This window comes from Cibotium barometz, chromosome 20 (assembly GCF_041138505.1).
Source record: "Cibotium barometz isolate CiBa-2024 chromosome 20, ASM4113850v1, whole genome shotgun sequence".
NCBI classification, from domain to species: Eukaryota; Viridiplantae; Streptophyta; class Polypodiopsida; order Cyatheales; family Cibotiaceae; genus Cibotium; species Cibotium barometz.
In genome coordinates, this window is record NC_141065.1 from 58985537 (window position 1) to 59008997 (window position 23461).

A 23461-nucleotide genomic window follows, 5' to 3' on the forward strand; every position below is an offset into this window, starting at 1 on the left:
TGGTTAAGTGGCTAGAAACCTGTCCAATTGCTTGCAAAAGCTCAAGAAAAATTGTAGATTTTTAAGGGAAATTTTTTGGGCACTTTCACATTTAAAAATGGCTATTTTGGATAAAAATAAGGATTTTGGAGACCAAAATGTACTATGGAATTTTCTCGAAATTAGTGATGAGGGAGAAAATATCTCGCAGAATCTGTGGTGGGTTGTGGGCCAGAAATTTAAAAAAATACGAGGCTTGGTAGGTTAAACAAATCTTATTAGCTAAGCTTTGAAAGCTTTTTAAAACTTTAATGCTTTAAGTTTTTAGAAACTTTAAAGCTTTAAGTGTTTGAAGCTTATAAGGCAAAAGAAGAAGAAACTGTCGCTAGCGGCACATGATGAAATTAGTGAAGTAACTTAGGATAAAAATGTTCGCCGTTGGAAGAGAGAGGGAGATGAAGTTTAACCAAAAATCTTGATATGAGAAAAACATCTACGGCCGAATTGCAAGAGAGAAAGAAATCAAGAAAACCACTTTGGGTGGTTTTGAAAGATGGTTTTCCACCTTTGGTTGCCTTATGGGTAAAAGATTTGTGGAAATTTGTTATCCAGTGGGTAAAAACAAGCTTCCTTTTGAACCTTTGAATTCCCTTGTAATTGTAATTGGAAAATTACCTTCCCTTGCATTCCCTTGTAAATTAAAATTGGAAAGTTACCTTCCCTTGAATTTCAAAGCTTCTTTATCTTTTGGTTCTTCACACGGGCTTCAAGCTTTGCAATTAATCTTGGCTTTGATACTACTATTGGAGGAAAACGACCCATAAAATAATTACAAAGCAATAATCACAAAGCATATAATAAAAATTGCACATAACACAAGATTGGATCTCATTTACCTTCACATAAGAGTGAGTCCATGCTTCCTCTTGGTGTATTTAAATCATATTGCTTGAAATAACTTGTGGGGCTCAACATAGTGTCCAGTTTTATAAATATGTCAACTTCAACAGAAATGGTTTGCTTTATTGCACGTGCAAGCCAAACTTAAACCATATAAATGTGTACATCTCTTGTAATAAATATATCCATTGACAATAAATACGAACACCATCCAAAATGGAATAATGCATGTGTTGTCACAAAATCAAATAGTATTCCGTCGTCGACACCCAAAATTCAGTGTCTCAAAATCTTCATAACCACCACCAGCTTACTTCCATTATCCAACCCAAGGATTTGCACTTACATCAACTATGCCAATCAATTAATAAAGTAAATACAAATAACCATACAAAACTCATAAAAAAAAACGATGCAACTAATACGTATTCTCACACATGTACGAAATTACCCGTCGTACATGTAAAGTAAGCTATGATCGCCCAAATTTAGAAAGACGTCCCAATCTAAACTCGTCTAGGAGAATTCATAAATAATAAAAAACATAGAAATATATAATTCCATGAATTGATTCCTCATAACAATTGCATGCAAGAGCCTAACAATTACTCATTCCTAGAAGATATATTGGAGGTGTGCCAAGTCATGAATTAGTGTTTTTCTTGCTAGAGCTAGTTTACTTCTCCCATTTAATTGGCCAAGTTAGTCGAGAGCATAGTAGAACACTCAATAGTGAGATAGAATGTTTGACAATCGGAGACACAACTATTTATTTATATTTAATTGGAGAATTGAACATTGCGAAAATAAATTGGGGGAGAATCTATTGATCTCTATATGACTGGTGTGTATATAACTGTATTCTCTAGAAATTACGGAGTGAAGGAACAAAAGCTTGTATTCTCTAGAAATTACGGAGTGAAGGAACAAAAGCTTAAGTGGCAAAGTCACAATTTGCCGGCTTTCATCTCTCTGCAATCACCCAAGTATTCCCAATGGTCGTCGTTGGCTGAACTTTCTTGAATTTGGCCTTTTAGAATAGAATTTGACCCCTCAAGATCTCCCTTGTGCGGGTGATGAAGCTCTCTTTGCGCTAGAGTCGCTCATGCTTGAGTTGTCTGAATGCTATCCTATTTCCATTTAGCAATACCATTTGGAAGAAAATCTTAAAGGAAGCTTTTATTACTTGCTAGTTGAGGCTTAATAAAGGCAGACAAAAAGTCCACAATAAATATCTCCCAAAAGACTTGGAAAATTTAAAAAATGTGACATGCCGAAAAAAAAAACTTGAAAACTTTCCAGGCCCCTAAACAATAAAAATGTCTTAGAACTCATCCTTCAAATGGAACCTTGTCACCTAGACTTGTTAGAATGGAATTGCGTTTCCAAGCAAAAACCAGCAAAAAAAACTTTGAAAATGGGTTTCTGGAACATTAGAAAATGTAAAACATGTAATTAACCCTAAAAAAATAGAAATTGTATTCGTGAACTTCTAAAATCGAGAGCTACGATTTTTAAATAGAAAAAAAACTTATTTTAGCTGTTGTAAAGGAAGATTGACTCTGTAGACACACAGGTAAAGACCCTTGAGAATCCTTCTGTCTCTCGCTCTCTCTCGGCTGGCTGCTGATGGCGGAACCTTCGAAAGTTCTGCACTTCCGGAATGTGGGTTCCGAGATTTCTGAGGTATGTGAGGTGTGTGTGTGTGTGCGCGTTCGCGCGTGTGAGAGTGGAAGGTCAAGTGATGCAGCATGGAGCTTTTGTGTGCAGGATGACCTTACCCAGCTTGTGCGGCCGTTCGGCAAAGTGATGAAGCTGGTCATGCTTCGGGCAAAGAATCAGGTAATACAAGCTAGCTTGGTATGACCCATATACATGTAGGGCTGGGACAAGGGTTAAGGGTTTTTGTTGCTTGTGTGCAGGCTTTGCTTCAGATGCAAGATCTTGCGTCTGCCACTAGCGTTGTGGAGTATTACGATGGCACGCAGGCCAGCGTGAGGTGATCTGCTTCTTCTGAGCCCAATCTAGGGTTTTTTCAGGGTTTAAAAGATGCGTGCACTATATTTAGGGTTTTGGTAAGCTTGGGTTCTGTACATTGACCATTCTTGCTGCTCCATGGCCGATAATTTTTGTAAAAAGGGCCTTCATAGTCAAGGAACAGTTTTCTGTACTCCGCCTTCATGGTCGAGGGCACATCAAATTTAGGGTTTTCCAAGCTGTAGGGCTTTTTTGTAGTGGTGCTTAGGCTGAGGAACAAGGTTTAATGTCACAGGGGGAGAAATGTGTACATCCAGTTCTCTTCTCATGTGGAGCTCACTATTCCAGAGCCATCTGGACAACCTCGGCGGCAACAACATGAGCAGGTGTCTTTCTCAATCCTCCTCTCTCTCTCTCTATCTCTCTCTTATTCTCTCTCTATCCCTCTCCCTCTTCTTTCTTTCTCTGCCATGATGCTCTCTCTTACTCTGCTTTTCTTCACCCCATGCCCTCCCACTGGCGATGGCATGATATGATCATCAGGACTTGCAGCCCAACCGTATTCTCCTAGTCACCATTCACAACCCCCTGTATCCTATCACAGTGGACGTGCTACATCAAGTGTTTTCCCCTTATGGATTTGTCGAGAAGATCGTTACATTCCAAAAGACAGCCGGTTAGCTTCTCTTTTTGTTCTTCTTCGCTCTCTTTCTAGATTTTGTTGATGCTTCACAAAGTCAGTGCTCGCAAACTCTTCTCCCAAGAAAGGGTACACTGTTTCGCTTGCTTTCTAGATTTTTAAATTCCTTCCGTTGGGAGCTTCATTACCCCTCATTTCGTTTGTGAGGATTTTTCCATCATCTAGATGGTGTAGGAGTCTCCAACTTTGTCTGCCATCTTGAGATGATGATGACACCATCCATATTCATAAGCTTGTACTCTAACACGTAGACCTCATTGACAGGGGTTCAATCTCTGGTGCAATTCTCCTCACAACAAGGTGCTATGCAAGCTAGAAACGCTGTGCAGGTAGTTATGCTTTGTTGACAATGTTCTGGAAGACTTGTCATACGCTTAGCTTCAACGGTTTATTCAATCAATCTTTGATTTCATGCAGGGCCGGAATATTTATGATGGATGCTGTACTTTGGATATCCAGTTCTCAAAGTATGAGTATTGCTAGGACAGCGTAGCATCACAGGATACTAACATCTGTTTCAGCATCATGAAAGCTTATCACACTTTCTTTTCTTGGTATACCTTTGTTGTGTGCGCTAATGCAAACATTTTTATTCACTTTCAGCTTGTCAGAACTACAGGTTCAATTGAACAATGAGCGCACAAGGTAAAATAGCTAGATCGCAATGCCTTTTTGTATTTATTGTTTAGCTTGTAGCGTTGTAATGACAGCCACTTATTGATGTTCAGGGACTACACGAACTCATCGTTACCCCATGAACCAGGAATGGTTGGTGTCTTTTCCTCCTCTAGATGCCTTATGATGGCATTCCATTCTAGTCTAGCGTGAGCATTAATGTGCTTATCTAATTATGCAGCAATATTTTGGAGAAAATGGGAACTTGTATGGCATGCAGCCCGGAGTCTCACCAGGTATGCAATCTCTGGAAGGTGGTTAAGATAGATGCGTGTTTACATGGAATTGTTCATGATTGTAATATCTAATTTGATGTCCATTTTTCCAACTGTTTTCAGTGGCCTATCAACAGGTCGGTGGTCCCTTTGTTCTTTAGGCAAGTTCTTCTCAGGTAATGCTTGAGGTATGCTGTCAGTAGTGGCAAGTGGCTCTCTGGTCATAAATTCTTGATATCCTGCTTGTTTAGATGTCTCTTGGTGGTAGCTCTCCTGCTGCAGCTATGTTTGGGGGTGTGCTCCCTCCTGGTATAACTGGTACCAATGATAGATCAACGCTTATCGTTTCAAATCTAAATGCCGAGGTGCAGCACATGACTTTGTGATTGTTTAAATTCCAGCAGACAGAGAACTTAATTATTTTAACAAATCAGCTTATCTCCTAGCAATTTATTATTTCTGCAGCAAGTTGATGTGGACAAACTGTTCAACCTTTTCTCCAACTATGGAAATATTGTGCGGATTAAGTTTCTACATAACAAGCCGGACCATGCTCTTGTGCAAATGGGCGACGGGCTGCAGGCTGAACTTGCTGTACATTATCTTAAGGTCAGTGATCAATACGGTTTTGATTGATTTTCATGGTAGATTAGGCTCCTCAAAAGTCATTATTTACAGGGTGCAATGCTATTTGGGAACAAAGTGGAAGTAAATTACTCAAAGCACTCTCAAATAAATCCTTCTTCAGAGACACATGATTATTCCTCTTCAAACTTAAACCGTTTCAACCGCAATATTGCCAAAAATTTTCGCTACTGTTGTGCCCCAACCAAGATGATTCATATTTCAAGCCTCCCAAATGATGTTAGCGAGTCAGATATTAGTGCTCATCTCGCACCACATGGTCAGATAGTTGATGCAAAGGTTTTTGAGGCCAACGGAAAGAAGCAAGCGCTGGTCCAGTTTGAGAATGAAGAGGAAGCAACTGAAGCTCTTGTGTGCAAGCATGCGAGCCTCTTCCAGGGTCAAACAATTCGTCTGGCCTTCTCAAAATCAACATCCGTTTAGCTCGGCATGAGCTTGACTATATGATTTTTTTTTGGGGCAGTAGACTTTCAAACAACAGTGGTTCCTATTTCTTGACTGCCTGACTTGAATGCCATGCCATTAAATTGTAAAGCTGATGCGTGCTGTCATGGTTTTTCCTTGAGATAATTTTTGGGGGCGGTATTGCAAGTTGAGGTCAAAGGCCAAGTGTCTTGATAATCGGCTCCAGAACTTACATGTCTCAGCTTTGCTATTTTTTGCTTTGCTGTTCCTGGCTCTAGGCTGTTCCAAGCAATGGAGAGGAAACCTACATGTTTTTTTGTTTTTTTAATTTTTGTGAATGTCTGCTAGCTTAGGCCAAAAGAGTAGCAAAAAAGGCTTTAAAGATTCTTGACCATACATATTCAGGTCTCAAACCTATGGTGACCAGCTCGCTTATTTTCGTTGTCTTGTTACAACTGTGGAATTGTAGTTAGAAGCAGTGTTTTAATGTTGGAAAGAAGGGATGAACAGGCTACGCCAACTTTTCAGTACCTGCATTTTTGGACTCAATTTAGGTCTTTTTGGAGTGCTGTGATAATAATGTTGTAATACAGCAGGCTACTTTCCAGTGTATCTGAGGCGATTGGTAGACATAACAATGTGATGTCATCACCGTACATGTTTGTAAAGGCCTTGAGTGACACCAGGCTGTGCATATATATATGTATATATATATATATATATGTGTGTGTGTGTGTGTGTGTGTGTGTGTGTGTACATACATATATATATGTGTGTGTGTGTGTGTGTGTGTGATGTTTATAACATCCTCTGCAACAATCTAGGTGTGTCTTGTTTTGGAAGTGTATCTGTTTCTAGTATAACAAATTCCCACCCCGTGTCCCTTCAAGGATTTTCAAGCGAATCTCATTTTCTCTTGGCCCCTGGAGATTTAAGATTGAGGTGAACTACCTTTTTGAATCTCATGTTTACTTTGCAATTCATGGTAGGTTCCATTGTCTTTTTTGGAGGCACTAGGCCTTGTAACAATAGCACAAGCTTCATTCATTGATTCATCTTCCCTTCATTATGTAGACCGAATCACCAAAGTATCATAAGCTTCATTGCGTCTTCAAATGTGTTACGTCCAAAACATTTATTGTCTTAAAAAGAAGACCTAAAAAGGTTAAGTCATCTATAGGTAGAATATTTGGTCGTTCAGGTTTTGCGTCAAGATAGATATTCACAGATTTGGAAGGTTAGAGAATAAAATCTTGTGAAAAATAGTTCACAATCCTTGTTGAAGCATAGAGGGGCGAAAATTGGATGGTAAGTATACATTCAAGCAAGCTATGATTTTATATTGAAAAAGCACGTTTGGGTCTTTGTGGATCACTCTTCAAAACACAAGGTTATTGACAAGAAGTGGGTTTACAAAGTTATATACAGATTTAAAAAAGTACAAGCTATGACGATAGTTGTCAAAGGCTTTTCATTGATCAAAAGGTTTGATTTTCAAGAGACTTTTGTTTCCATAACAGTTGGATTGGTTGTTATTTGCACTAATTGAAAGAACGGTTTATTAGGAATCTTGCGAAGGATAAATGTGTTGTAGCCACGACGGTTCTTCTTGATTTTATATGTAGGTTACAAAAGAATCCTTCTTACACGGAGAGATTATTAGATGTGAATGTGTTTTGGGAGAATTTTCCAAGAATACCAAGGCCTCTTGACCATGCTATAGAGTTGATTCTTGGAACTGCACCATTTGTGAAGCTCCTCAACCATTCAATGTATAAGAGTGTTGAATTGAAGAAGCAAATAGATGATCTCTTGCTAGAAAGGACTCAAAAGACCCAGTCTATCACCTTTTTGGGCACCTCTTCTTTTTCAAAAGGAGAAGGATAGGACTTTGGAGGTGTGTATATACTATAGATGACTCTTAATAAGTAGATTGTAAAGATTGTACCTCATGTTGATGACCTTCTTGTGCACATCTTTTAAAAAAGAAGAATGGGACTTTCAAGTTGTGTATAGAATACTCTCAACTTGTATACATGACACTAAATAAACAGATAATAAAGAAGAAGTATTAATCACTCTGTAGGTTAGCATGGTTTCACCCGCTCAACCTATTGTAAGACGCTTTGTCATCCTACCTGTTCAAAGCACTTATCTTTTGTAAGATAGCGTTGGAACATATAAAGCAGCCGTACCTTGTGCTTAATATCAAATAGGAAAAATCTAAGTATATACTTGCTTAAGACTAGCAATAGAGATTGGACCAGTTTGAAGCTTGGTCCACTTAGTGTGAAATCTAGTCACCTCTTTATAAGTCATTTTTGACAATGAGTAATACACAATCATTTCCTTGCAATAATTTACTTGTGAACTCTCCTCTTACCTCTTCTTGCTTGCTTGTATGCCATTGAATCTTGATTATTGTTGGCGGATAACCAGCACATACGGTTGGTTTAACATGTTAATGGATCATGATCAATTAATAACATAAAGAGATATTAGTATATACCACATTTACACGATAAACAATGATGGCATAACATATCTTTGTATTACTGTAAAATCTCTCTTTGACTACTAATGATTTTCCATTACATTGTGAGCTTGTGCCTTGTGCTATAAGACAAATTGAAAAGATACAAAGTGGCACATATGGTTTTAGTATGCCGATTGATATCTAAGTGTGGGAATAATGACTAAGGTTTAATATTATATGGGTAATACTATGGATTAACACTTGGCACACTTGGTGGGTTGTTCGCTCCATGAACAAAGGTCAAACCCAAATGAGAATCCTGTGGATAAGTTTCAACTTGTTCGGATGGAGTAACTTTTTGTTTATAATATTCTAGTCGAGTTCTTTTTTGTGGATGTCAAAACTTCACATCAATAACTTGTGCATTTGCATATGTATTAGAAAACATTTGAACTTGTTGATTAAGATAAGCTTGAAAAGATTGTTGGCCATCTAACAACTAGTTCTACATTTGTATCTTCTTTTACAGTTGTCTGGAATGTTGGATTGTCTTGGTCAAAGAGTTAGAGGACTCTTCAATGTTGTGTACGGGGGCTTGGGTTGGATTCAGGTTGTATCCAAATGGATTCTTCGGTGGTGGAACAGATTGATGAAGTGGTTGAAAGGGTGGGTGTTGATCTAGCAGAGGGACTGCCAGAGGCTCTCCTTTGTCATAATGATAAACAATTAACTGTATCTTGTTTCATTCCTTAAGAGCATGTATGTGATTTTGTCTGAGAAGTTCATTTGCATGCTAGATATATGTTGAACATTTTCTAAGTTGCCTTTCAGATGATTGAATTGTCTTTGCATTCAAATCAGATTATCTTTGAGCACATTATTTATGCTTTGTAAATTATCTAATCTTGTTGAAAATTTTGTTTCCATATATTTAATTCTTTTTTCATATTCATCTAACTTTTTTGTTGCAGCTTGAAGCTCTTTTGAAGATTTAACCCTCTTTTGAAGTTGTTGAATCAGATCTCCATCCTTTTTCAGTTCCTCAATCATTTATGCTTGTTTTTTCTCTAGCTCCTGGTTAGCTACTTCAAGAGATAACTTCTCATCACTAAGCTCTTTTACTCTGTTTGCGTAAACCAGAGCCTGCTTATGTACAATCTATAAATCTTTTAAATGCTTAAGATTTTTTGTCTCATCAATAAGCCCTTTTTCTTTATAAGATGTAGAGGGTTGAGAAGATGTTGGTATTGTGGGTGTCTTAGTTCCAATGGTAGTCTTTGTGTGACCGTCAGATTGTTCAACAGCTCCATTGAGGCTATCGGATTTGTCTTCCAGATTTTGGATTGTTAGAGCATCCGATTGGTAGTTCGGTTGAAGTAGAATCTGGAATGGCTTCATTTAGCATCAAATGCATTATGTAAGAGTTGTGTACAACGAGCTTCATAAGCATCCATCTTTGTAGCTTTGACAACTCATAAACTTGTGTATCCTCCTTTGATTCCATCATAGCTATCCTACTCTTTAGAATATGCAATTGAGCCTGTCTTCCCGAGAAAATAGCCTCTATCAGATCAAGAGAAAATAAATGTTGTCTCGATGACTTGACTTTGTCAAATTGCACCTGTTGGAAATCTTGTTGCATGGCCTCTAGAGATTGGCTCATGATGCAATTTTAAGTTTCTAGAGCTACCAATTGGTTTCGGATGGCTGGAACTACTGCCAACTTGGCTTGTGTATTATGGAGCTGAATCTACAGTGCTTGGTTCTACTCCTTGAGATCTGCCATCGAAACTTCCTACCAAAATGAGGAACACTGGGCAATGTATGAGTAGGTTGATTGAACTAGATTCAAGCTTACTTTCTTAGGAAAAATTATTGATGATGAAAGGGGGTTTCACTAGCATGCTGCTCAGACCCTTCTCTAATTATTTCAGTGAGCTTATCCAACACCTGCGCGAGAGGACGTCTTGCCTTTCCGAAAGCGATCATTAGGAGAAATATGGACTCTCCATTTAGCCCCTTAAGGGATTTCTCTCACTTTTCTCTCTTTAGAAAAAGATTCTAAAATAATGTTATAATATTATCTCTTGTAGAATCAAGGAGATCTCTTTATATTGTTTTTAAAAGAGATTCATTTATTATTTTACTATAGTACTGTCCCATTTCCAAAGTTAGGACCACCTGTTCTCAAAATTCTCAAATCTGAAATAATAATATTCAATTTGATCTAAAAACGTGAACCATCTAAGATGTGACACTCTTAAATACCCAGATGACTTTTTAGCTTCTAAATCCTTCCAAATAGATTGCATTTACGTATTTCAAAATGGGAGAAGTTAAAAACCGGAATAACTTGATGTAGACATCACATTTTCGAATTTCTTTTTACCCACGCCTATCTCTATGCTCTAATAATGTGACTGTTAATTTTTGTCATTTTTCATTAAGTATATAGGGGTTTATGAATTTTTTCTTCATTTAGAAACTTCTCTAGATTTTTTAGAATAAGAAAAGTAGGGTTTTCAGTTTAGGGCGATTTTAGTTTGCTTTGATAAGATATTGCTTTAGGTTTTTCACTTTCCCTCCTTTGTATAGAGAAAATTCAAATCTGTGTTTGTTTTCTTTAGTAGCTATGCTCAAAAGCTTTCTTTCCCTCCTAAACCACATTAATGAGTTTAGATCTTCTCAATCATGGGGTTTCTTCTCTTCTGTAACAGAGAAATTGAAGGGTGTGTTGATTATTTGGTGCCATTTAGTTGGAACCACATATTCATCTTTCCCTTCAATCATCTTTCTGTTCATTAATCTCTGCAAAAGAATTAAAGAACAAGAGAGCAATGGAGGTATGTCCATCTTGTTATCTGTTATGTTGTTTTGGTATCGTTTAATTTTGTCTGAGTTATTATGTTTTCTTTTCTATTTTGACCATCTTATTGTTCTAAATGTAATTTAGTCATGTGTTAAATAGAAGATAATAGTTAAGTTTAATGATGTTATTTCTGTGCTATTTGGATTGTTCATTATACTGATTTTCTGAGTGCAACAAGTGTGTGAAATATAATTGTTGATTAATAGTATTTATTTAGTTTTGAAAACAAGAGAGTAAAAGAATCAAAGGACAAGAGAGCAATGGAGGTATGTCCATCTTGTTATGGTTTAATATTGTCTGAGTTACTTTGTTTTCTTTTCTATTTTGAAAATCTTATTGTTCAAAATGTGATTTAGTCATGTGTAAAATAGAAAACAATAGTTAAGTTTAAGGATTCTATTTTTGTGTTATTTAGATTATTTATTAGTGATTTTTTGAGTGAAACAAGTGTGTGAAATATAATTGTTGATTAATAGTTATGATTTAGTTTTAGGATATATTGAAGTCTATGTGTTATGTTCAATAATGTTATTTCTCATTTATGATGTTATTTTTGTGTTATTTAGATGAAACAAGTGTGCTATTTTGATTACAAGTTAGGATTTAGTTTTATATTATATTGAAGTTATATCTGGTTAAAGTTGTGTTCAATAATGTCATTTTTGGTTAAATTTTTGAGTTGTATAAATGTATAAAAGCTACTTTTTTGTTAATAGTTGTATTTTGTCCAGAGCTAATTTTTGGTTAATACCTATGTTTTATCTAAATGCTAATTTTAAGATGTAGGCCGGAACAAGAAGAGAGACATTCACTTCCAATTGGAGGTCGAGTATGCATGGCTAGACAATAGAACGACAACAAGTAAAAAATAACCAGAGATAATGTAACAAGACAGAAATGCAGGGAAAAAACATGTCGATCTTTGGGTTGAGGGGTGTATTTATCCACCTGATCCAATTACCCAAAGACCTCCACAATTTAGTGGGCTTACATCTTTCATTAAGTATGCATGTGAAGATAATGTAGGGTTATTGGGATACACTAGGAGGCTAGCAATGCAAGCTCATAGTGTTTACACATCTGTTCAGCGCACCATGATGGACATGGATGCAAGGATTAAGGAGCTCACAAAATCACTAAGTGAAAAGGAGTGAGAGTATCAGAGTCTGCAAGATATGCGATGCATGTTACGGAAAATGCGGTGCATTTTGTCAAGGTAGACAATGCAGAACTGCATTGCAAAATGCAGAGTTTCGAGAGAAGGACAATAAAAAGATGGCAGCAATGCTTACAAAGATTGTTGTTTTGCAGGACCCTTAAGATACATACAAAATTTTTATATCAAAATAAGAGTTCTCTTTAATCCTATGTTTAAATCCCATGAATATTGGAAAATGAATAAGTAAATACTCAGTGAAGGAAAATTATACTGTTTCATATTCTCTAGGATGGTAATGAGAAAATTCAGAAAAACTATCGAAGTCAGAATTTTAGATAAATGATTAATTTATTCCTCATAGGAATTCGTGACTAGTTTTGAATTCAGTTAAGCAAAATACTCAATGAATGAAATTCAGTAAAGTAGTAATTGAAATATTACCCTTCGAGAAAGATAGTTCAGGGAGAATCTTTCTAGACTCAAACCCTAAATCAGACTATGACCAAGATATAACTCCTTCGTCAGTTTCAAGAAATGACGATGTGACCAGTTCAGTAATCTACACTCAAATCACCCACCGAATCTGAAACTAAGTTGAGACCTTTGATTTTGATCTGAGGATATGAGGATCAAGAATTCAGAATTCGAGGAATTCTGCTTGGGAATCTAGACCTGTGATCTAGAAGTCTTGGGATACGGAATTAAGATATACTTATTGTATTCAAAAGAAAATCAAAACTGAAAACTTGCATAAAAACCTTGTTTTCTTAAAGGACTGTCTTACGCCAGAATGCTGGAGGGAGCATTTGGTATATGTGTTTTCTTAGGAAAGTTTGGTTGCAACAACTGGCGGGGAGTGTTCAAAGGACGACTCACGTGGCAAAAACCTGCCTAGGTCTTGACCAGCCTGGGTATGGTGTAAAATGGTGTGCTTCCGGTACGATGGGCGAGGGCCGACAAAGCGGTCCCTGAGTGAAGTGCTAGGACACCTAAGGAGGATCCTAGAGGGTTCTGACCAAGCGATGCATGGGCTCGCGGTGCTTAGGACACCCATGCATATGTCGTGAAAGATATATATATGTATGATGACGAGAAAATTATTGTAATCTGTTACTAGATCTCGTTGCTGACCTGCTGGTCTCAACGGAGAGTCCAGAGTGATACTGTTTTGTGTGAGAAACAAGGATTGAATGGAAATTTTGAGTTATGACATCTGTAACCAATAATTGTTTGTCAATGGACTGTTTTATAAATTAAAGTTTAAAGAGGTGTGTGTGCGTATCTGTATTCTAAAGCAAAAGTTAAGAAAGGCATTCAATTATCGGTGGGTGAGTACTTGTCTGGTCTACCAATTTCACTGGTTGGGCGGTGGCTAACCCATGGGCCGGATGGGGTAGGCTAGAATCAGTAGAGTTTTAATAATAAAATTGATCAATAGGAATACGCTTAGAACTCGAATAGTTAAATAATAACCTGAAGACTTCTCAAATGAATAGATCAACGACTGTGCCTGATTCAATTAGGAAAAAAGCGTTGATTCCTTTAAGTTAAGTCTGTAATAGTTTCCCTTCTATCTGGTTTATTCAGATGAAGGTTAGTACAGTATCTTGGCCTCGTTAGAAAAATTCGTTAAGAAATTCAAAATGGTGGAATTGTCCCCGTTTTTCGGGCATGGGAAATTTTTCCGGTTTCGGTTTTCGGAATGACCACCAGCTTAGTCTCGTGCCCGCACATTCGAGGGCGAGGCCCCGAGTGGGAAACCATACCCCGCGCAAGAGGGAGCTGCTTCCGCTGTGCTAGCAATCGAGAATCCGGTGCACGGAGGGGGCAGTGGGATCCCACAGTTGGTATCAGAGCGCTGTTGTAAATTTACGTAACAGTATCAGAAATTGCTTAAAATTTTAAAGTAAATCTAGAAAATAATGTTTTCGCTTGTTAAATTTATATTGAATGAACTTCAAAAATTGAAAAATCATAAATTGAATTGGAAATTTATAGATGGATACCCCGAATCTATCTGGCATTCCTGAACTCTCCCAGAGTTAGGATATGATAGCCTTTGCATTCAAGCACCTCATCAACTCTGCTGCTACGACCCGAGCAGAGTGAGACTCGCACGTCATTTTGAGAGTCTTTACTTTCCTGATCCTCTTGAGCGACGTCGGTATATGTGGTTCTATGAAGGACGATGTATTAATGTCAGTACTAGTCACAGCATCAGAGGCTCAGGCAAAATATTTCCTTAGCCATGATTATGTTAAGGCTAGGGCTTGTTCCAGCATGTACAACTCTTTGATCATTCACCCAGGAACTTCAGAATTTCATGCCGAGTTTTTAGGCTTCTTAGCCGCTTTATCCCTAGAAGTAGAATTACAGCACCTCTTTCTGTAATGAATCGTGTGTACCATGGCATGTGTCCTTCGCAGTTTCGCTTCTTTATGCGTATATAATTGAGGCAGTGATTTTGGGAGCCATGATGCTCTATGTATATATCAAAAACTTTTGATAATAAACGATGTTTTGCAAAAGAATTCCAAATTATTTTCATGACTGTGAATATGGTTACTAAAATTATCAGAGTAAATCTTGTTTCATGATGTATGATGAAATAATTATTTGTTTAAAGAATAAATCGCAAAAATTAAATAATCATAAATCTGTTGTCAAAGTTAAGTTGACGAAAATCTCATTTTGTTAGAGTCATGAGGCGCGCGGCCCATGCAAGGCAACCGGATCCTCTAACTGATGACGAAGAGTTAGATCTAGATGTTCGAAAAGCCCTGCACAGATCCCAACCTGGTCCCTTTAAGGGTGAAGGGGAGCAGTTAGGTGAAGTAGTGGAAAAGTGGATTGAGGAAATGGAGGAATACTTTGATGTAACTGGCTACAATGAGAGAAGCAAGATGGCTCTCGCCAGGTTAAAGATTGTGGAAACGGCCAGGGTCGCTTGGAGGAATCACTGCAAGACTAACCGTCTCGATTGGAATACCTAGACCTGGACCGATCTTAAAGCTTACCTCAGAAAGAGGTTTTGTCCTCTGGGATTCCTTGAAACTAAAATGAATGAGTTCTTGGAACTAAAGCAGGATAGCCGGACAATTGAAGAGTACCATCAAGCTTTTGCCCTTCTCCTCAAATATTCTCCGCAAAAATTGGATAAAGAGCAGTTGATGGCCAAATTCATTCGAGGAATGAACGAGCCATTGGACACCTTAGTAAAGAATGCCAAACCTATCTCAATGGCCGAAGCAGTAAGAATGGCAAAAGACTTTGCCAAAGCCTTTGTTGTTAAGGTCCCGCCAAAGCCTGTGCACCCTCTAACTTTAAAAGATTCCAAACCTCGGGAAGTACTTCAAACTTTCCTCCCCCAAAGAGGCAGCAAGGCCCAATTCAGAATCAAGATACTGGGAGATTCAAAAGTGAAGAAAGACCCTTCCCACAGAACACTTTCTCATCAGGAGCCCCACCTCTTTCAAGAATTCAGAGGGATGAGCTCAGAAGTGAGAACCAGTGTTTTGGATGCCAGGGTTTTGGTCACCAGCTGAAAGACTGCCCGACTCCTACCATGTCAAGGGGACAGGGAAGTCAAGGACCGAGAGTGCAGAGACGAGTCCCTTCCTATCAGTCAAATCAGGGTCCATTTCATCAAAATCAGGGTAATCCCAGGAGAACTCCAGCTCAGCCATCTGCCTGTGTCTAGAGTAGCCTTAGAACTCCTTTCCAGAATTGGGGCAACCAAAGAGAAAGAGTTCCGCCTCAGACTGCAGCAGTCAGAGCAATCACAATAGCAGAAGTAGTGGAAGAAGAAAGAGGACAGATTTATGCAGCTTCTCTGTCATTCATACTCCAACTGAGTATCAAGGTAAGCCTTTTAAGCTTTTGATTGATTCAGGCAGCATTACTCATTCTTTCATTTCCCCTAGATGCTTGCGTAAGCTAGTCTTAGATTAGAAATCAGGGAAACCTATGCAAATTGAATTGGCAAGTGGGAAGATTCTTTTCACTCACCTTGAGACAGATCGTATTCAGTTCAATCTAGATGGGCGTTTAACTGACTGTCAGTTCTTTCAGAGTTATACCTTTGGGAGTTTTCGACGGGATCCTTGGAATGGATTGGCTCCATAAAAATCAAGCTGATATTCACTGTCATAATGGAACCATTTCCTTCCATGACCTCCATGGAAATAAAGTTCAAGGAACCGGAATTTCAGGATCCCCAAGTCTACAGCTAGTAAAGGCTTCTAAGTTACTAAAAGGACTTAGAAAGAAGCAGCTCATTTATGTTGTCAAAATGAATCTAGTAGACTCAAAGTCAAAAGCTAAAGAACGTGAATGGTTAAGTGATTATGATGATTTATTCCTAGCAGAATTAACAGAGATGCCTCTAATTCGGGAAGTAGATCATGTGATAGAATTGACCCCCAGAGCTCAGCTAGTAGCCCTGCGCACGTACAAAATGCCAGTTCTTGAAGCCATTGAACTCAAGGAACAGCTTAGACAGCTGTTAGAACAAGGGTTTATAAGACCTAGTGTTTCACCTTGGGGTGCGCCAGTTCTCTTTCAGAAAAAGAAAGATGGAACGCTAAGACCTTGTGTGGACTACAGAGGTCTCAATCAACTGATAGTTAAGAATAAGTATCCTATCCCCAGAATTGATGAGCTTCTGGACAGGCTAAGTGGAGCCCAGATCTTCACAAAGATAAATCTCAAATCAGGGTATTATCAGATCAGGATTAATGAGCAAGATATCCCGAAGATAGCCAATCAATACTCGGTATGGGCATTATGAATTCACTGTCATGCCGTTTGGATTGACAAATGCCCTAGCTACATTCAATCGATTGACAAATGCCCCAGCTACATTCAATCGATTAATGCAGGACATTCTCAAAGAATACTTGGATGATTTTGTTCTTGTTTTCTTTGATGATATTCTGATTTACTCAAAGAATGCAGCTGACCATGAAGCTCATGTCAGAAGAGTTCTTGAGATCCTAAGGAAGCACCAACTCTTTGCAAAAAAGAGCAAATGCACTTTCTCTGCTGACCATGTTGAATACTTGGGCTTTCTGGTATCCAAAGATATAATTTCTCCAGATTTCGCTAAAGTCCAAGCCGTCATAGATTGGCTTGAACCAAAGACAGTGAAAGAAGTCAGAGGATTCTTGGGATTGACTAGTTGGTATAGAATTTTTATACCAAAGTATGCTCTCATAGCTTCCTCCGTGACTAATCTTCTCAAGAAGAATATCCCGTTTCAATGGTTTGCCAGGTGCCATAGTGTTTTTGATAAGCCGAAGACCGTCTTGGTAACCAATCCCATTCTAAAGCTGCCAGATTTCTCTCTACCCTTTGAGGTAGTGTGACACAAAGTTGGGGTTTTGACTTCGGTCACTTCTTAGAATCAAAACACGCTTGTATGAAACCTCACAGCCTCCTCACCTCCCTTTCTCTCCCTAGGTTGAGATAAAGATAAACACATCAAAGGTGAGATCATAATTCATGGAAGGAAAGATGAAAGGCTCAAGAGAAGCAAGAATTTCTGCCAGTCTTGCAGCTCCAAATAAGAGGGCAATTCTTTGTTGTGAAAGGAATCTTCCGACTCAGGATTATGTGAATGGAAACATACGGGGAATGTTGGTAAGGTTCATCCGTTTGAATCGGGCGATTTGGACGGAACATCTTAAAGTAAAAGAATATAGCAATCACTTACAAGAGGATAAGATACATGGGATTTGCTTTTTGATAAGAGATTAAGAGGAATTAATTATTAAGAAGAAATAGTGGCCAAAAGTCTATAAAAATAGAGATACATAGAGAATTACAGTTTTAAATCCATATAGACTGTACAAAATAGAATTACATAGGTATGTAGAGCTTGAAGAGAGCTTCGCGCCTATATAAAAAACTTTCAAAAACAGGCAACCGAGCGAAAAGTTATGAGCATTTTACTACAAGACTATAAAACTGCCAAAATTCACCTAAAAGTTAGCAACTTTGGGAGAAATTCTGATCATCAATGAAGTAAAGGATTAAGAAATTAGTTACATGAGTGGAAAGAGCATATAAAGAGCTTCCTAGCCATATGATCAATTTTAGAAACCAATACCCGAGTGACAGTTGAAATTTGGGTATTAGACCACAAAAACTGCACTTCCCTCTCTTTGCATGAAACCTCAATTTTCACATAGCCTCTTGCCTTTTATCTCCTTCATGATTCAAGCTAGAGGGTAAGGGTTAACATTGCTCAGTGGAGCGGACAATCATAAAGATTTACCTATGGTCCCCAAAGTCTTTCCACATGCTCATTACCGCGCTAAAACCATTGGTACCTCCAAAGGAGGGCGGTAATAAGGCAAGGGCTACCTTGAGAAGTCACAGGCCCACCAAGATAATAACTCCCTATCCCACTTATCAAAGAGGTCCAAAATTGGGTTAAGCATGAGGAGCTAATGCTAAATGAGACATTCACATATAAAGAGAGTGTTTGAATAAGGGTTTGAAGATAAGAGAATGGCAATGACACAAAATGTTCAATTGAGGAGGCTCATTCATTGATTTGAAAGGGAGAGGAGGGCTCCTTTTATAGGTGGAGAATCACCCTCTCTTCCATTGTTACAAATTACAACATAAAAATCTTCAACCCTTCAGTGACATAAGGGTAGATGTCACCATCCATTGTCCTCTTAGACTAAGTCTTCTATTGATTATTAAATTGAAGACTTTTTGACTTTGAAAGTGTGATGAGATAATAGCCAAGTCTAAGTGGCATGTAGGTGGAGATCCCACTTACACATGGTGGAATTCTCCTCTTCCATGTAGGCATTCTAGAAGAATCTTTCCCAATTATGCACCTACACACACTCCTCCACATGCCTTCCACACTCCCCAACTTGTAGCCTTATGGTGAATACTATATTAATAATACAATTAAAATCCATGTGAGTATGAAGGCCCACTTTTATTTTCCACATCACTAGCCTATCTACCATACCAAAGTATTTATCTCAAGCATACTTGTGGCATTTACAATGTGTGCACGCTAAATCAAATAAAACCATTATATTTGAAGATAGAATGCTGTTATCAGGGTAGTGGCCAAGCTACCGTATCACCACGCTGTTATTCCATTGTGGTGGGCGCCGCAATCTTCTTGGACAAGCTTCCACCTTATTACCACTGAGAAACCATCAAAATATGCACAAAATTGAAAATGAAAGATATCAATTTTTCATGTCACATCTTCCCCCCCCCCCAGCAGATCCTCCATGCTTGTCTTGGGGATTTGCTGGCCATGGTGCTCGAGGATAAAATATCTTTAGCCGGTACTCATTGGCACGTCCGGGAACCTCCTGGTGGCCACTTGCATCCTCTAGAAGATAGGTGTTATTTTTAAACTTTTGCTTTATCTTCCTGAAGGGGCCTTCCCAGCGTCGAAGAAGGTTCTTATCTAGCCATTTCTCCACACGGCCATCATACCTCATGAGACTAAGCTTCCTTGCTTGAGTTCTGGCTTCTTCTTCTTCTTCGTGAGAGTCTCATGCCTTGCCTTGCGCAGTTGTTGTGCAGCCTCCAAATTTTGAAGTGCCTGAAGTCGCCTCTCATCCAAGGTCTCCAGTTGTACTAGGCGTTGGGCATGTGTTTCTTCTTCATTATTCAAGCGTGCAAAAAGATGTGCGAAGGCTTGTGATTTCCAATTCTATTGGCAAAATAGCCTCCATTCCATAAACTAACTGAAAAGGTGTGAAACCAAGAGAGAGTTTGTGAGTTGTCCTATAGGCCCATAGGACCTCTGGCAAATGCACATCCCACTTTCTCTTCATAGTATCTACTAGCTTAGACCAAGATCCACAAAGCAGTCCATTAGTTTTTTCTACTAAACCATTACATTGGGGATAATAGGGAGTTGACATAGCATGCTTTATTTTTAATTTTTGCACCAAAGCTTCAATTAAGTCATTCCTGAAAGACCTCCCCCCATCCGTAAGGATTTCTAATGGACACCCAAATCGGGCACATATGTATTCCTTGAGAAAGGATGCCATAGCCACTGCTTTATTATTGACCATGGCCTTTGCTTCTGCCCACCTTGTTGCACAATCTGTAGCCACCAATATGTAATACTTCCCATGTGAGAGGAACGAGGAAGTCGGCCCACAAAATCTAACCCCACCTTTCAAATGGACCATATGCTGGGATAGGGTTTAAGGGTCCAGGAACCAATTGCTTATGCCCATATGCTTGGCATACTTCACAGCTTCTGCACCACTCATAGACATCTTTGCTGAGTCAAGGCCAATAATACCCTGTGTTAAGGATCCTCCGAGTTGTGCTGGCTGAGGCAAAGTGACCTGAACATTCATGACATAATTCCATAATCCTTTTAGATTCTTCCAGGCTCACTACCCTCCTAAGAATCTTATCCTTACCTTGCTTGTAAAGAACATCCCCTAGAATTGTGTAAGGATGAGCTTTCCTGGTAAGCCTTTGCTTCTGTTGAGGATTCAATCCAAGAGGGAAGTATCCTGTATCTAAATGGTGTTGAACATCTTGGAGCTCAGGCCAACTTGTATCCATTAATGCAAGCGTAGCTACTTTGAAAGAAGCCAAGGTTTTAGTAGCCAATCCATCGGCCTTTTGATTATTCTTCCTGTTAACATGCACAAATTTACAAAACTCAAAAGCTTCTTTTAACTCCAGGAGATTAGGACTCCTTGCCTTATATTCTCCTTTCATTTGTCGGATGACCAATTGCGAACCCCCTTTAACCTCTACCTCTTTAATTCCATCTTTTATGCAATCTTCTAATCTCCAAATTAATGCATTGTACTCAGCCACATTATTTGATATAGCCTTTGGAAATTCCCTACCCTTGGCCCATACCTCTTTTCCTTCTGGATCAAATAAAACTATCATTTGTCGGATGACCAATTGCGAACCCCCTTTAACCTCTACCTCTTTAATTCCATCTTTTATGCAATCTTCTAATCCCCAAATTAATGCATTGTACTCAATCCCCACATTATTTGATATAGCCTTTGGAAATTCCCTACCCTTGGCCCATACCTCTTTTCCTTCTGGATCAAATAAAACTATCCCCCTAGCCCCACATTGCCTGGAAGGGCTAAAGGCTCCATCAAAATGCATAGTGAAAGCAGTTGGTGGTGTCTCCAAATCTTCATATACTTCTTTCTTTGCTCCTGTTCCTTCTTCCTCATCCTTCCTTGTAAGCAAATCTGCAAGAGAGGCCCTAGTGGTGTTTTCTGTAATAAAAGTGAAAGAGAACTCTTGAAGCTCACAAATCCACTTTGCAAACTTCCCTCGTACAGGATTGGGTTCGCGGACCAAGAATTGTAAAGAAGGTTGAGATGTGAGGAATAAAAAAGTGCGAGGTAACAAGTATGACCTGAACTTCTTTACTGTAAAAACAAGAGACAAACCACCTTTCTCCATTTTACCATACCTCTCCTCGCATCAGTGAGTTGTCGGCTTGCATAATACACTGGTTGCATATGCCCTTGCTCTCCCTTTTGTAAGCGTATAGCACCCACTGAATGTGATGAGACACTTGGGTTCACATAAAAGTCCTCCCCCACCTAGGAGGCTGCACAGTTGGACTTTGACTCATGCATTCCTTGAGCAAACAAAAAGATTGAATTTGATCGGGCCCCCATTGGAAAGAAACATTCTTCTTTGTCAACAGATTTATGGGATACATCTTCTCAGAGAACATGTCAACAAAGCGTTGGTAATACTTTGTTTTACCCAAAATCCTCCTTACCTCCCTTACATTGGTAGGTGGTGGGAGGGCCACAATTGCCTGCACCTTCTCAGAATCCATCTCTATGCCTTCTTCTGAGATAACATGTCCCAAGAGAACCACCTTCCTTCGTGCCAAAGCGGCATTTTCCAGGATTAAGACACCCTTTTGCATCATCAATACTTTGCAAGGCCAACCTAAACTTTTCCAAGTGATCCATGCGGCTTGAATAAATGCAAAAATAATCCAAAAAGACCCTTATAAACTTTCCCAAGTAAGGTGCAAATACCTGACTCATGAAGTGTTGAAAAGTTGCTGGTGCATTGGTCAAGCCAAATGGCATCACCCTATAGGCATACACTCCCCAAGGGGTGATAAATGAGGTTTTCCTTTGATCTTCTTCACAAATCCGGATTTGAAAGTATCCAGAGTATCCATCACACACTGAATACAACTCATGACCTGCAACTTGATCCAAAATCTCATCCTGAAAGGGTAGAGGATAATAATCCCTCTTTGTGCATGCATTCATCAGAGGGCGAAAGTCCACACACATGCCATTTTCCACCCTTATTGTTGGGAGTGACTACAACTGGAAAAATCCACTCTACATTCTCTATTGAAAAAATAAATCATGCTTCAAGCAAATTAGTTACCTCATTCTTAAGAACCTCCGCTTGCACTACTCCCAAATGCCTTAGCCGCTGTACCATTGGCTTACTTTGAGGCTTGAAATCAATCTTGTGCTCTACTAGGGTAACTTGGCGTACTTGTGAGTAGCTATTTGCAAAAAGGTTAGGAAATCCATCCAATATTTTTAAATAATTCTCCCTTTCATCAGTACTACCTGCTATGGACTCATCAAGAAGAAGCTCATTCTGTTGGTGAAGACTAGTGAGGTCCACATCTCCTTTCTTGGACATGGTTAAAGAAGCTTCCCCTTCCAAGGCTCCATTGTCTTCAGCATCCCCTTGATCCCTTCCCAGGGAAAGACCAAATGCAACTCCCTCCACCTCCCCTTCTGAGATGGAATCCTCGGAGCTACCACTTGTCTCCTCTTCATCGGATGACTCTGACTCTGAACTTTCGAAAGTTGAAGGTTCACCTCTTACCACTTTCTTGCGAGGCGACGACTCTTTGGTGTTGTAGTGGACCTTCTTATTCTCACCTTGTAGAATAAGATCACCTGTCTCCCACTTTTGAAAATTGCCTTCACTTGGCGAAGCCATGGCCTACCCAATATCAATGGGTAAGCCCTAGCATCAGGCTTTATAGGAATGACCTGAAAAGTTGTAGGCACAGAAATACCACATACATCCACTCCCAAATTCTTGACAATTCCTAAGGTTTTCACCCTAGTATTATCAACAAGTTTGATGCGATAGGGAGAGTTAGTAGAAGACAACTTTAAATCGGCATCTTTCATTGTTTTTTCACTCATGACATTGATTGACGCACCTCCATCAATGTATGCATTAGAAATTGTTTGCCCCTCAATGATGACATCAATCTCACAGGCACATCATCTCCTACATCAATATCCACCTTTTGAGCCATAGGAGTCCCATTATCCCTCTTCTTCTTTTTCTTAGATTCCCTTGTGCTAGCCAGCTTACCCCATTCCTTTTTGAGCTTTGGAGAGAGTGCCAAAAGCTGCCCAAATGTGATTTGTGCCATTTTCTCCCTAAGATCTGTTAAGAG

At 39.0% G+C, this 23461-nt stretch overlaps 1 protein-coding gene across 1 annotated transcript; it reads left to right on the forward strand.

The window, feature by feature from the left end:
• The first annotated feature begins 2411 nt into the window (after positions 1-2411).
• Positions 2412-5771, forward strand: LOC147628085 (polypyrimidine tract-binding protein homolog 3-like). Its single transcript, XM_086815046.1, has 14 exons — positions 2412-2565; positions 2650-2721; positions 2802-2878; positions 3152-3242; positions 3400-3532; positions 3821-3885; positions 3974-4023; positions 4160-4201; positions 4285-4324; positions 4413-4467; positions 4570-4583; positions 4698-4811; positions 4912-5055; positions 5125-5771. The coding sequence occupies exons 1-14, from the start codon at positions 2509-2511 to the stop codon at positions 5512-5514; spliced, it is 1344 nt and encodes a 447-aa protein (XP_086671172.1). The 5' UTR covers positions 2412-2508; the 3' UTR covers positions 5515-5771.
• The last annotated feature ends 17690 nt before the right edge of the window (positions 5772-23461 follow it).